Source organism: Rhamphochromis longiceps, linkage group LG3, assembly GCF_057381845.1.
Source record: "Rhamphochromis longiceps isolate RC_006_pf linkage group LG3, R_longiceps_female_GT1.1, whole genome shotgun sequence".
NCBI lineage: Eukaryota > Metazoa > Chordata > Actinopteri > Cichliformes > Cichlidae > Rhamphochromis > Rhamphochromis longiceps.
This window is the reverse complement of record NC_140559.1, coordinates 52,929,337-52,943,687: the sequence shown is the minus strand read 5'-3', so window position 1 is coordinate 52,943,687 and position 14,351 is coordinate 52,929,337. Positions and strand designations below refer to the sequence as shown.

Sequence of the window (14,351 nt, the reverse complement as noted above, 5' to 3'; positions counted from 1 at the left end):
TTCACAAGATGGTGAAAATCAAGATTTTTTTGTGGATATTTGTGATTGATAGTGATGCTGTTTTTCACACTCTGTACTTCTGCAGCGTTCCTAAGCAGTCAGCTTATTTTAGAACAGTTTTCACTTTCACTACTGACTTTAATTACTCTTCTCTGGCCCCGGTGGCACCAGTGTCCGGCAGCCTCGCCTATGTCAGTGCGCCCCAGGGTGGCTGTGACTACAATGTAGCTTGCCATCACCAGCGTGTGAATGGGTGGATGACTGGTTGTGTAAAGCGCTTTGGGGTCCTTAGGGACTAGTAAAAGCGCTATACAAATACAGGCCATTTACCATTTCTCTCCAGAGCATACCGCCACCTGCTCCCTGCTTTCATTACAGATTATAATGTCATGTGCAAACATAAGAGTTGCTGGAGACTTCTGGCTCCTCATCTGTCAACCTGCCCATCATCACTGCAAACAAGAAGGGGCAAGATGGTAATCCTATCCCCTGGCTCACTGTCCTCATACATGTCCTGCACCACCCTCCTGACTTCCTGATACAGCACCACTGTTCCTCTCGTCTGACCTATCCTATATTTTCTCTCGATCCTTAAGAACACAGTGCAACTCCTTCTGACCTTCTCTAAACTCCTCCATCAACACTGTCAAAGCAAACAACACCTCTGTAGTGCTCTTACTCTCCATACTGCTGCTCACTGATCGTCACCTCTGTTCTTAACCTAGCTTCAGCAACTCTTCAGCACATCTTTCCTGTAGCTTTATGGTATGGCTCATCAGCTTTATCTCTCTGTAGTTACTACAGCTTTGCACATTACCATTTTCTTCTAAATCAGTAGCTACACTTCTCCACATGTACATTACTAGTCAAAAGTTTGGACACCTTCTCATTTAATCTTTTTTCTTTATTTTCATGACTATTTACATTGTAGATTCTCACTGAAGGCATCAACTTGTGTAGTGAACACAAAAGTGTGAAATAACTCAAAACATGTTTTTCAAAATAGCATCCCCTTGCTTTGATTACTGCTTTGCACACTCTTGGCATTGTCTCTATGAGCTTCATGAGGTCGTCACCTGAAATGGTTTTCTAACAGTCTTGAAGAAGTTCCCAGAGATGCTGAGCACTTTTTTGCCTTTTGCCTTCACTCTGAGGTCCATCTCATCCCAAACCATCCATTGGGTTTAGGTCAGGTGACTGTGGAAGCCAGGCCATCTGGTGCAGACCTCCATCACTCTGCTTCTTGGTCAAATAGCCCTTACACAGCCTGAAGGTGTGTTTTGGGGTCATTGTCCTGTTGAGAAATAAATGATGGTCCAACTAAAGGCAAACCCGATAGGATGGCATGTTGCTGCAGGATGCTGTGGTAGCCATGCTGGTTCAGTGTGCCTTCAGCTTTCAGTAAATGCCCAACATTGTCACCAGCAAAGCATCTTCACCTTCCTTCTCCATGCTTCACGGTGGGAACCATGAACGTAGAGACCATCTATTCACCTTTTCTGTATTGCACAAAGAAACAGCAAGTGGAACCAAACATCTCAAATTTGGACTCATCAGACCAAAGCACAGATGTCCACCGGTCTAATGTTCATTCCTTTTAGACCCCATTCCTACAAAACTGCTCAAAGAAGTCCTGCCATTAATTAATTCTTCGATCTTAAATATGATCAACCTATCTCTAATGATCGGCTATGTACCACAGGCCTTCAAGCTAGCTGTAGTTAAACCTCAAAAAGCCATCTCTAGACCCAGCAGTCTTAGCTAATTATAGGCCAATCTCCAACCTTCCTTTCATATCAAAAATCCTTGAAAGAGTAGTTGTCAAACAGCTAACTGATCATCTGCAGAGGAATGGTTTATTTGAAGAGTTTCAGTCAGGTTTCAGAGCTCATCACAGCACAGAAACAGCTTTAGTGAAGGTTACAAATGATCTTCTTATGGCCTCTGACAGTGGACTCATCTCTGTGCTTGTCCTGCTAGACCTTAGCGCAGCATTCGATACTGTTGACCATAATATCCTATTAGAGCGATTAGAACATGCTGTAGGTATTACAGGTACTGCACTGCAGTGGTTTGTATCATATCTATCTAATAGACTCCAATTTGTACATGTAAATGGAGAGTCCTCTTCACACACTGAGGTTAATTATGGAGTTCCACAGGGTTCAGTGCTAGGACCAATTCTGTTTACATCATACATGCTTCCCTTAGGCAGCATCATTAGAAGACATAGCATACATTTTCACTGCTATGCAGATGACACGCAGCTCTATCTATCTATGAAGCCAGATAACACACACCAATTAGTTAAACTGCAGGAATGTCTTAAAGACATAAAGACCTGGATGGCCGCTAACTTTCTGCTTCTTAATTCAGATAAAACTGAAGTTATTGTACTCGGCCCTGAAAATCTTAGAAATATGGTATCTAACCAGATTCTTACTCTGGATGGCATTACCTTGGCCTCCAGTAACACGGTGAGGAACCTTGGAGTCATTTTTGACCAGGATATGTCCTTCAATGCACATATTAAACAAATATGTAAGACTGCTTTCTTCCATTTGTGCAACATCTCTAAAATTAGAAATATCCTGTCTCAGAGTGACGCTGAAAAACTAGTTCATGCATTTATTACTTCCAGGCTGGACGACTGTAATTCATTATTATCAGGATGTCCAAAAAACTCACTGAAAAGCCTTCAGCTAATCCAAAATGCTGCAGCAAGAGTGCTGACAGGGACTAGAAAGAGAGAGCATATTTCTCCTGTTTTGGCTTCGCTTCATTGGCTTCAAGTCCAGAATTGAATTCAAAATCCTGCTCCTCACATACAAGGTCTTAAATAATCAGGCTCCATCTTATCTTAATGACCTTGTAGTACCATATCACCCTATTAGAGCACTTCGCTCTTGCTCTGCAGGCTTACTTGTTGTTCCTAGAGTATTTAAAAGTAGAATGGGAGGCAGAGCCTTCAGTTTTCAGGCCCCTCTTCTGTGGAACCAGCTTCCAGTTTGGATTCGGGAGACAGACACTATCTCTACTTTCAAGATTAGGCTTAAAACTTTCCTTTTTGCTAAAGCATATAGTTAGGGCTGGACCAGGTGACCCTGGATCCTCCCTTAGTTATGCTGCAATAGACGTAGGCTGCCGGGGATTCCCATGATGCATTGAGTTTTTCCTTTCCAGTCACCTTTCTCACTCACTATGTATTAACAGACCTCTCTGCATTGAATCATATCTGTTATTAACCTCTGTCTCTCTTCCACAGCATGTCTTTATCCTGTCTTCCTTCTCTCACCCCAACCGGTCGCAGCAGATGGCCGCCCCTCCCTGAGCCTGGTTCTGCCGGAGGTTTCTTCCTGTTAAAAGGGAGTTTTTCCTTCCCACTGTTGCCAAAGTGCTTGCTCATAGGGGGTCATATGATTGTTGGGTTTTTCTCTGTATCTATGAAGCGCCTTGAGGCGACTTTTGTTGTGATTTGGCGCTATATAAATAAAATTGAATTGAATTGAATTGAATCCTTCTGTATCCTCGCCCAAACAAATCTCTTCTGCTTGTTGCTTTTCTTTGGAGTTGTTTCTTAGCAGCTATTTGACCATAAAGGCCTGATTCGTGCAGTCTGATCATTTGATGTAGAGATGTGTCTGCTACTGGAACTCTGTGTGGCATTTATCTGGGCTCTAATCTGAGGCTGCTGACTCAGATGAATTTTTCCTCAGTAGCAGAGATGACTCTTAGTCTTCCTTTCCTGGGCGGTCCTCGTGTGAGCCAGTTTCACCAGAGCGATTGATGGTTTTTGTAACTCCACTTTGGGACACATTCAAATTTTGACTGACTTAGATTCAGATCTTAAAGAAATTACAGACTATCGTTTCACTTATGCGATTGGTTGCCGTAAAATGAATTCTAACAGTTGTCAAATAAGACAGTCAGCTGTGTACCATCCTGACTTCTGCACAGTACAACTGATGGTCCCAACCCCGCATTAAGAAGGCAAGAAATTCCACAAATGAACCCTGACAAGGCAGACCTGTGATAGAAAAAACATTTGTCAACAAAGAAAAGCGTGGCTACTTTCAAGAATCTAAAATATAAAACATATTTAGAGCTTTTTATCAATGTTTTCTTTGCTACATAATTCCATATATCTTGCTTAATAACATTTGATGTATCTACAATATAGAAAGTAGTAAAAATAAAGAAAAACCATTAAATGGAAAGGTGTGTCCAAACCTTTGATTGTGTATGTCATTTGGATGAACCACCTTTGCACTCTTCATTCTCTTCATAGCTGCCCTCACTTCATCCTTTCTTATCCATGTTCCACCCATCTTACTCTCTCTTACATTTTCTACACCCATCAGTTCCTCAAAAGTATTTCTTCCAACTTGTCAACACCCTGACTTGACTCATTAGCACATTTCCAACTCTATCCTTAATCACCCCAACCTGCTGCTCATCCGTTCCAGCTCGATCTCTGTCTAGCCAATTGACAAGTTATTTTCGCCTTCCTTTATTGCCGAGACTCAAATTCAATGCACTCTAAACATTTTTTCTTGCTGTACACTTAGCTTCTCAGTTCTTCATTGCACTTTGTTCATTTCCCACTTTTTTTTTGTCTTTTTCTTTTTTTTTCTAGACTCTTCCTTCAAATGCTTTCCCGTATGTCTTTAATTCGCCACCAACTTTCCCTTTCTAATTTCCTGTCAAGAGGATACACCACCTACCTTGTTGGTACTTTCCCTCACCACTTCAGCTGGAAAACATTTTCACTCTTTAACACCAGGAATAGCAGCATTTGGGGGGTTTTTTGGTTTGTTTTTTTTGTTTTTTTTTAGGAAAAACCGAATATATCATACAGTGGATGTATTTAGAGCACTTGTCTTGTTCTACATTTTGTCACTTTACAGCCTTACACTAAAAAAAAAGGATTACATTAATTTTTCCAATCATAATACCCCATATTTACAAAGTGAGAAAAATGAATGTATTCATTTTGGAATAAGGCTGTAACAATGCAAAAAGTAGAACAAGTGAAGTGCTGTGAACACTTCCCAGATGCGTTGTATTTTAAACTTTCCAGCCCTTCAAGCCCTGCAGTGAGCCGGATTGGATCCCTTGGTGAGTCTGGTCTGGTCCTCGGACCAAATGTTTGACATCTCAGAGATAAAATGTTACATTTCAAATTTGAGACAATAGTGTAAAAAAGTAAATAAGGGCAGCTTCTAATATTAAGCTAAGTTTAAAGGAGAGAAAGAAAATAGAATGCATTTTATTGTCACTATACACATGTGCAATGACATGCAGACAAAACAAACAAACCCTTCAGCCTACAGGCTGGATCAGGTATCTCTGAAAATCCCATGAGTTAGCCATTTTCTTCTCGGCTTAGAAGACCTGAAGCCATCAGAGCTCAAATGTTTCTGTGGAAAGTTACATCATTTTCTGCCGAGAACTCTTCCAAGCGCTGGCTTGTTTCTGGAGGCTTGGACAGCAATTTCCTGGCAATCCGCTTTAGAAATTCCCTGCACGTGGGGAAGGAGACACCTTAGTCTATATATGGTCAGCAGACCCGAGCGCTTCCTGCCCCTGTGAAACTTTCCCCAGCCATTTAAAATAACGCATTCACGTGCTGTCGGAAATTAGGATTTCACACGTTGGTCTTTTCACAATCCGGACCTTAAAAGTGTGACGCTAACATGTCAGAGATGTTAGCAGAAAAACACGGATTTACTGCGTGACGTGAAGCTGCACAACAATGTGCGCGTGTGAGAGATAAATCGAATGCACTTTGTAAGCACGTGTGGGGAGTGAAACTAACATGCTGCACCTGAAAGCAGCACGCCCACCCCCTCCAGCTTTGCAAGGCAACGGGTCAGTTTAAAATAAAGAGAAACCGAAAGAGAAAGAGAACAGCAGCATCATGTTGCATCATCTGTTGCCAGACCTGCGGAACTCATAAGTCATCAGATAAAGCGACTGAGCGCCTCAGTCAGCGCCACACAGTCACCAAGCAACACATCCGATGTTAGTCTGTAGCACGGCAACAGGTCCCAGCATTACCTGCTCTGTCCTGATATCCCGATAATCGCGTATGAATGGATACGGCTTCCCCTGCTGCACTCATGGTCCAAGACAGGTGAAAGCCTCGTGCTGCCGCAGGCGACCAGCCGACAGGTGAGCCAGTCTGCTGCAGGAGCGTGGGTCAAGATGTCCCCGTTATACATGGACTCCGGGTCCGAGTCCGCCAGCCCCAGCAGTACTGCAGGATCGGTAAGTTCCTCTTTCTCGTCTCTTGACTCGATCATCAAATCCCCGTATTCAGGTCATCCTATGGACCTTTTCACGCTGTTGATGCTAAGAGTAAACTTATGTGATGTGAAATTCACACCGATATTGGTTATAATTATGGGCTACAACAGGTATAACACCCATTCACTGTTTATATTGAGTCAGATCCTCTTCTGATTAATGAACCTCTGGCTTTTTTCCTTTTTACACTGTAAATAAAAATGATATATTATTAAAGCTAAAGTTATAATTATTATCATTATTGTATAGTAATATACAGCAATATATAGTAATATATAGTATTAATTATTAGTCATGCTAGTTATAATCATCATCCACTGCCTCTAAAACCACTATTTATCAACTCAGATCCACTTTAAGCCCTCCAAACAGATCTGTTTGTAAAATAAGTGATTTATTTAAATTTCATTTAAATTATTAGTACCTTAATTATCATTATTGTTATTAGTTTTTAAACTGAGTATTGGTCTTCCACCTCTGGTGCCCTGAACCCTCAGTTCACGTCCGGCTCAGGTTATTTACTGCAGTTATCGTGTGTGTGTTTGCAAAGTATACACAGATTGTACATACTGCCTGTAGAACAGTCAGCAACAGCTGTGCTGAGTGAAAATTGAACTCACGAAATGAATGGAAGGTGTAGTCTAATAAAGACCTGAATTATTGTGTGCAATAAAAAGAATCTTCCTTGTTATTTGTCATATGGTTTGTCAGCCCTCGCCTTTGCTTCGCATCACGCGCTGCATCAAAGCACTTCACGTATTATTGACCCGCTTTATTTTGAAGGGCCACACGCACTGTCTCATGTGATTGGTTTGTCTCATGACCTTGTAAGTCATGTTATACCTTTAAAACAAAAACGCGGTATCGAAATGAAATCGATACACGCCCTTTAAAAAGAAGAAAGCCAAAGTCAAAATAGAAGTGCATACTTGAACGCCCACTGTGTCACTGTGCGGTCTAATTAACCCCAGATATTTCTCCTTAATTCTGTTGTTGTTTTGGCAGGAGAGAGAAAGAGGGGGACAACAGATGGGACCCAGAGGGCCAAAAAGACGGGAGAAGAACAGGGATGCAGCGAGGAAGAGCCGCAGAAAACAGACAGAGAGAGCAGATGAACTTCATGAGGTCTGACTCCTTTCCCCCTCTGCTTCCTTCCATTGTCATCCTCTGACTCTGTCACTTTCTGTCTCCTTTTCACACACAGCCTGTTTGATGAGCAGTGTGTGTATGTGTGCGTGTGCACGCGCGTGCGTATTGTGTAATCTGGCAGCATGCTTGCAGGCGTTTCTTGTAAATAGCCTGCTTTAGGAGAAGGACTTTCACTCCCTCTGCTTTGCCCTCCCTATCAGCCCTCCCTTTCCTGTCTGCCATCCACACACACATATACACACGCACACACACAGACGCATTTGTTTTCAATCTGTACTTGCCTGTCTTTTTTTTCTCCCCTGGGGGGCGGGTGCAAATTCCACAGGTCAGGGTACACATCCGCACACACGGACACGCTTCCCAGAGCACTCAGTCAGATTTCTAAAGTATCTTTGATGACCGCGTGCTTACACACAAGCCTAACAGCACGTAGCCCTGAAAACTGTTTCAAGGTCATACATGCATTACAGTTATGAAGGGTTATTGTAAAAATGTGGTGTTCAAGATTTCTTACTGTGATTTGAAACCCATCCATTGAAGCAGAAAGTATTCAGGTGGTGGTGTTCTCTAAAATACTGAAATAATGTTAGCTACTAGTTACATGAAGAGCTAAATGGAACTAAGTTATTGTGCATCGTCATATGCTGGTGATTTTGATAAGCAGTGGCACACAGTTGTACATACAGTTAATCTGTTGATGTGCATCTTTAAGCACGGTGGGAATGCCGCATCTTAGCACGCTTCCTGTGTTGCGTTCACTTCGCTGGTCACCTGCTTTGGTTGTTTGTGAGACCTTTAATAGGTTCCTCTTGTCTTATCTTGCTAAACTTTGCACTTCTGTATTCCAGCCAGATTACTTGGCTCATAGTTTTAAAATTTCTCCCATCACATGAGATCTGCAGTTTCGTTTGATAATTTGATAATTATGCTTCATATGTATATATATTTCTGTACAATTTTCTTTAGCCTAGGTCAATTTTTTTCCTAATACTATCTTAAACAAATTTGCCATTTCCAATTCCAAAAAAGTATGAGTGGACATGAGGATGAGCCTAAGCCACAGAGTCCTATTTAACCAACAGGTTGAGTTGTACAAATTCAGGTTTCTGTGCAGTAAAAAGAAGCATTTGTTCTCCTGTCATGTCACTAATCTGATTCGTCCGTCGGTTCACGCTCATAAATGTGTTTAATTACTCTCATTCTGACAAAGAGAAAACAAAACCACCGGTTTGCTGTGCTGCACCCGAGCTCGTGCTCTTTTACTACCACTAAGCTCTATTTTCCTTTTAGATTACATCCTACCTGTTGTAACCTGCTCAATATGTCTGCGTGTACCAAATTTATGAATGGGTGTGAATGTGTGTGCGTGTCTTTTTTTGTGTCGGGAACTCGCACTTTCGCTTTCCCTCTTTCCTTCTCTTTCAGTTCTGCTGCGTGTGTGTGTGCTTCACTTGAAGTTCTGGGAAGTGTCGTTGCCTCAAGCCACTCGAACTTGTTAAAAACTCAAAGTTGTGTCAGCAGCTTACAGTTTAATGGGACGGAGACCGTGACTCACAACTGCATAGCACAGCTCTGACTCTTCTTCAGGGCAACTGTCAAGTTTACACTTTAATGTTAAAAGTAGACGAATGTTAGCTGTGCTGAAGTGACGGCTCATTAGAGTAGATTTGAGTGGGTCACAGTTCAAAATAATCCTTAGTTAAATCTTAGGCATATCCTGTGTGTGTGTGTGCAGGCTCTGCCACCGTAACTTGCACCACAATGACTACTATTTTCATGCAACCTTCACAGTTTTGCAATATATAGATAAAATAGTATGATTAGCAGTAAATCATGTGTAGATTCAAGTACTGCAAGTAAGATTTCCATTTTATCAAATGTCCCTTGCTGAAAAGTTCTTAACTTTGAAAACAGTTTATCATCTTCTTCTCCTGTTCTCTGTTCACTCATATCTTTGAGGCTGTTGTATGCTGACCTCCTTTTTCTTCTGTTCTTAGGAACTACATTTTTTTTGGAAACTAAGCAGATATCTCCATGCTGTCAGCTGAAAGCAGGCTGCAAATGAAATCATTAGTCATTATGCATTAGTCAAATCTGCCAATCACATTTAACTACTCTGTACTTTACTGAATGAGCTGGAATGCTGCTCCGGATTGTTCCGGCCCACTTTAGGCATCGCCTTAAGGCGAAATTGCCTTTCGTCAGTGTTATCACCCTGTGTTTGCTTTGGTTAGTCAGAGATGGCCTCTAGTTTTTATGGAAGACGCTGAGTTGTCTGTGGCAGTAGTGAAATTTGGGAAGAAGTGTGACCTCAGCTAAAAACAGAGAACCTTTGCCTTCATCGTCAAGAAGTTGTGCCTTTTAACGTGTGTTGGTTTTAGAGATGAGGTACAACTTTTACTTTGAAGGTCTTTGTTCTTGTTTGCTTCTTGTTTACGCCGCACTGTTTCAAGTTTATCAGCCGGCTGGTGGTTAGCTAGCGAGTGTTTGCAGGAGTTGGAGCCTTCTGTGCAAACTACCGAAGACTCTGCTAGCAGCCAAAGCCGAAGAGGTGGTCGTGGAATATACATTTATTTTCCCCCTATAGTGAACGGGGGTTACTGAGGGTCATCAGCTGATCTCTAGGCCTAACTTACTGAGGTCTGACTCAGATTTCTTATTATTATCTGCTCTTTGCGACTCGAAGGTTTGAGCAGCAGGTGATGGGGCTTCAGCCACAGTCTGTCCGAGATGACTATATTAGGCATATCCCCGGCAGATCCAAGAGTAGAAAAAAACAGTCAAAAACAGTGAATTTTATTGTTAAAGACTGAGTTCATTAGTTGTATGTATTTGAAACTATGGCCACCAATGTAACAGTATGTATATATGACCACTAAAAAAAGGACGAGCATCTCGAAAGTGCTTTAAGTTTACCGCTAAATGTAAAGAAAACCGTTGTAAATGCTCCAAAAAGGCACGTTTATTGAGAAAGCTTTTTGCCACATTTCAATTCAAAATTTTCCTAATTGGTCCCATGCATTAGTCTGCACTTATCAGCAAGGAGTCACTTTTTGTTCTCTCTCCACCGCCTACCCACTCGTTTCATGCTGATCTTGCAGCGCTGTCACTTAGGAGCAATATTTCAGTTCTCCTTTGGGGTCCTGGCGTTGGCCACACTTCATGCCTCTTGTGCTTTCTATTGCTGCACACTCTCGGAGCCTTAAAGGAGCGTCATTAAGATTGTTTCGCTGTGTCGTTTTATTACTGCGCAGCACAGGCTTGGTGTGATATTATGTGGGTGGCATGTGATTGCGTTCATTGTTTGTCCTTTGATGTATGTCTGTAATAAGTTTTTATGGCTGGTGAGCGCCTCAGTTAGGGATAATAAAGATATACCTGACTTTTCTTCTTTACTATTGATCCCTCCGCTTTGTCTTTTTTCCCCCACCCCCTTATTTAATCGCTTCCTATTCCCCTTTGCCCTCTGTCTCCTCAGGAACTCCAGAGTCTTGAGCACTCGAACTCGGCTCTTCATAAGGAGATCGCTGCATTGAAAAAGGAGCTGCACCTGTTAACGACGTCGCTGGAGCATCACGAACCTTACTGCCGCCTCCCCTCCAGCCTTGCGGGTTCTTCTTCAGCTGACTGTCAGACCAGCTCCAACCATCACGGAATCGCCGAGGCCTCGGACTCCACCGTGGCTGCTTCCTCTGCGCTCCCCTTCTCTCTGACCTCCAGCCTGGGACTTCAGAGCCTTGACTGCGTCAAAAGAAACCATGTCTCTCCTCCAGCTAACACAACATTAGCCTCCTCTGCTCATTCTTCACCTAAGCTCTTCAATTCCTCCTCTTCCTCTTCCTCCAGCCCAGTGACAGTTCCCTATTCAGCATCTTTCACCACATACACAGCTCTGCACTCTTTATTTAGCAAAGAACCTATAATGACCTCAAGCACAACAAATGGTATACCCATCTGTGACGGTCTTATTTCAAACCCCGTTCCCTCCGGTGTGCTCTCCACAGCTGCGCAGCCCACGCTGGAGCAAGACACCCTCTGTGAAATGGGTTACACAGTGGACGGATTTTTTAAGGAGAAAACATCTTTTCTAAATGCTACAGCTGACGCTACACCCCCTTATTCCCATTTAGAGGCTGGAAGTGCGGGTGTAGTAGCACCGGGTTGCGTGCCCCAAATGCCTCCATGTCGCTTTAGTGGAAACCCAAGCAGTTCAGTTTCACCGTCTACTTTTTTACCATCACCTCTTCAAAATCCTCTTCCTCCTTCTCTTTTAGCTCCAGCCGTTTCAGGTTTGGAGCCATCACCCATGCCTTCTTTTTCCTCAAAGCAGAGTTATGATCAAGACAATACATCAAACAGTGTGTCTCTGCTCTCCCTGCTCACTGTCCCCGGTCCACTTGATATATCTCAAGCTACCTCCAGCAGCTTCGATAGGGCTCCGTCTGAACCTCCGCCATTGGCGCCACAACCAGGGGTTCCCTCAAAGGAACTTGAACTTTGTGATTTTTTCGACTGGCTCATAAGTGGGAATAATAACCAGTAGCGCTACAGAAAAGTCATTTTGATTCATGTGTTGTGAGGAGATGACCTCTGGACTCAAGCTAGTAACAAACCAAAGACTGAATGTCTTCTGTCATATTTCATATTCATACCAGATGCTACTTATTTATTGAGCTTTCTGTTACGAAAATGCAGCGATTTCATGATTGAGCTTCCATTTGGTTTGGTCACAGAAAAATTGTCAATCTGAACCCTGCGGTTTCCAGAATGCAACCAGTAGCTGACTAGATTCTCATGTATTTGTACCTCCAGCGTCACAGGTTATCTCATCCTCTCTGAGACTAAAGTAATCTTTATGTCTGCGCTTATTAGTAAGTGGCATAAAAATGCCTCCCGAACTTTGAGGGTCTTTGAGCAGAAATCTCTAATTTCAAGAACGAACGCAATAAATTCCAGTGTCTTTTTCCACAGTCAGTAATCATTTGCAGGCACCGCTCTTTCCTAAATCATGAAAAAGGAGACATAGTAAAACTGAGTCAACATGGTGAAACTTGTAACTTTTAATTTTAGATTGGGTGGAGTGGTCCTCTCACTTCCTTGCAACTTCACGGAAAGGTTACCAGAATAAATTTCCTTCTAAGCTGCAATACAAACACAGGGCAGTGCCAAAGTTAACAACACATCCTTACTCACTTTCTTCTTCTTTTTATTTATGTACCTTAATCTTAATTGAAGACACACATTCTCAGCACATATTCTGCTACTGCTGCTAATTGATATTTAAATCTTAAAGTGAAATCAGCCACTTTCATGAAATTGGTACAGTACAGTGGGATCGCTGGCCTTCTAAATTCCCTGTGAGCCACTGTGAAGGGCTGCTTTATTACAAGGTTGCATTAGAATGTAGTGATCCCAGCTATCAGAGCTAATAATCCGGTTGTTCAGTCTGACGTCACTAGCCGTGTCTGGGCCTAAACTCCGCTGCAGGTCCATATATCAAACGATCACTATGGCATTACTGAGAGTTGAAAAACTGTCTAAAGTCTTTCATCTTTAATAAAATGATCAGCGTTCTGCTCTACCAGGTGTAACAATTGAGTTTAACATCCAGGCATCCATGAAAACGGAATTTATGACATTTAACGGAGTTAGAAGTTAGCAGGAAGTTAGCTCGCTAGCTTCTATCTAAATACAATATAACATGTCCTGACTGCGGGGTTTTGGAAACAAATTAAAACGTACAGCTTTGTTATCACTTCCAACATAAATGAAGACAGAAAACTAAACAGCAGTGACGTTTGTAGGGTTACTGAAGTTGGGCTAGCTGGTATATAATGATGTGCTACGTGACCGCTAGCGACACAGCTATGTTAGCATAATATAAACAAGCTAACTTTTTTTCCACTCGATAAAAGTTACCGTGAGTGTTCTCGGTGGTCAGGAACAAATGTAATCGCATGGCAGGGTGCTGTAAAAGGACCAAACTTCAGCCAGGAGAACAACTGAGATAATCCATCCACAATACGAGGTTAGTCATTCATATACTGCTGCATGGGCTGGGCTGTAGTTACATCCTAAGGTTTTAAAAACTGAGCTTAAATAAATGATTAGCGGTAATAAAAGCCGAGGGAGGTCAACAGTGATCACTGACTGTTTTAGGAGCTTTTTGAGATTAAATAGAAGAAAATACAAAACATTAAACATGTTAACAACACAAAAGCCATATTAAACGCAGACTACTTTAGGCCCGGAAGTAGGATTCGTCGCGTCATCACTTAACGACCGGATGGAGCTAACTCTCTAACAGTGTAGCTCATTGACAATGGTCGAGTCAGATCATGTTTATAACATTTTAAAGTCTTGTATAGGAACGTGTTAGTGTTTGTTTGGTCTGTTTTTTTTGTCACGCACTCTTATGACTTGCTTATACAAGCATGACTTCCATGTAGAAGCACACTATGAGAATAAATAACCTCTTATGTATAACCGTTGACTGGTTAACCCTTCAAAGCCTGAACTGTGAAACGATTACCTAAAAATTCAAACTTTATTGAAAATGGAGTGTTTATTGAACCTTTTAACGACATTTAAACAAAAAAAAATTTAACTATTAATTTGCACCCTGCATATTTTTGCAATTTATCCCTCATAAATGAATCAGAAGGAACATATCTCACTGATGATGTAGACATCAGGATGATGTAAACCCACGAAAACTTTAAAAGGTTGAAGACGGACCTGCAGCTGTTGTTGCTGAAGTTATTCATTTTATGTTTGTTCATAGAGCCCAAAAGGATAATTATAGATGACGTAGAAATAAAAATAATTTTTGGATGTCAAGGGGTGGGTGATGGGGGGTGCACACAAGTATGCTGTGCATGGAGTAATGGTTT

At 42.0% G+C, this 14,351-nt stretch overlaps 1 protein-coding gene across 1 annotated transcript; it reads left to right on the top strand.

Annotated features, from left to right (window-relative positions):
- Positions 1–3,803: 3,803 nt before the first annotated feature.
- Positions 3,804–13,100, top strand: batf2 (basic leucine zipper ATF-like transcription factor 2). The gene is made up of 3 exons (XM_085400327.1): positions 3,804–6,270; positions 7,315–7,434; positions 10,937–13,100. The coding sequence occupies exons 1-3, from the start codon at positions 6,208–6,210 to the stop codon at positions 11,999–12,001; spliced, it is 1,248 nt and encodes a 415-aa protein (XP_085256453.1). The 5' UTR covers positions 3,804–6,207; the 3' UTR covers positions 12,002–13,100.
- Positions 13,101–14,351: the final 1,251 nt, after the last annotated feature.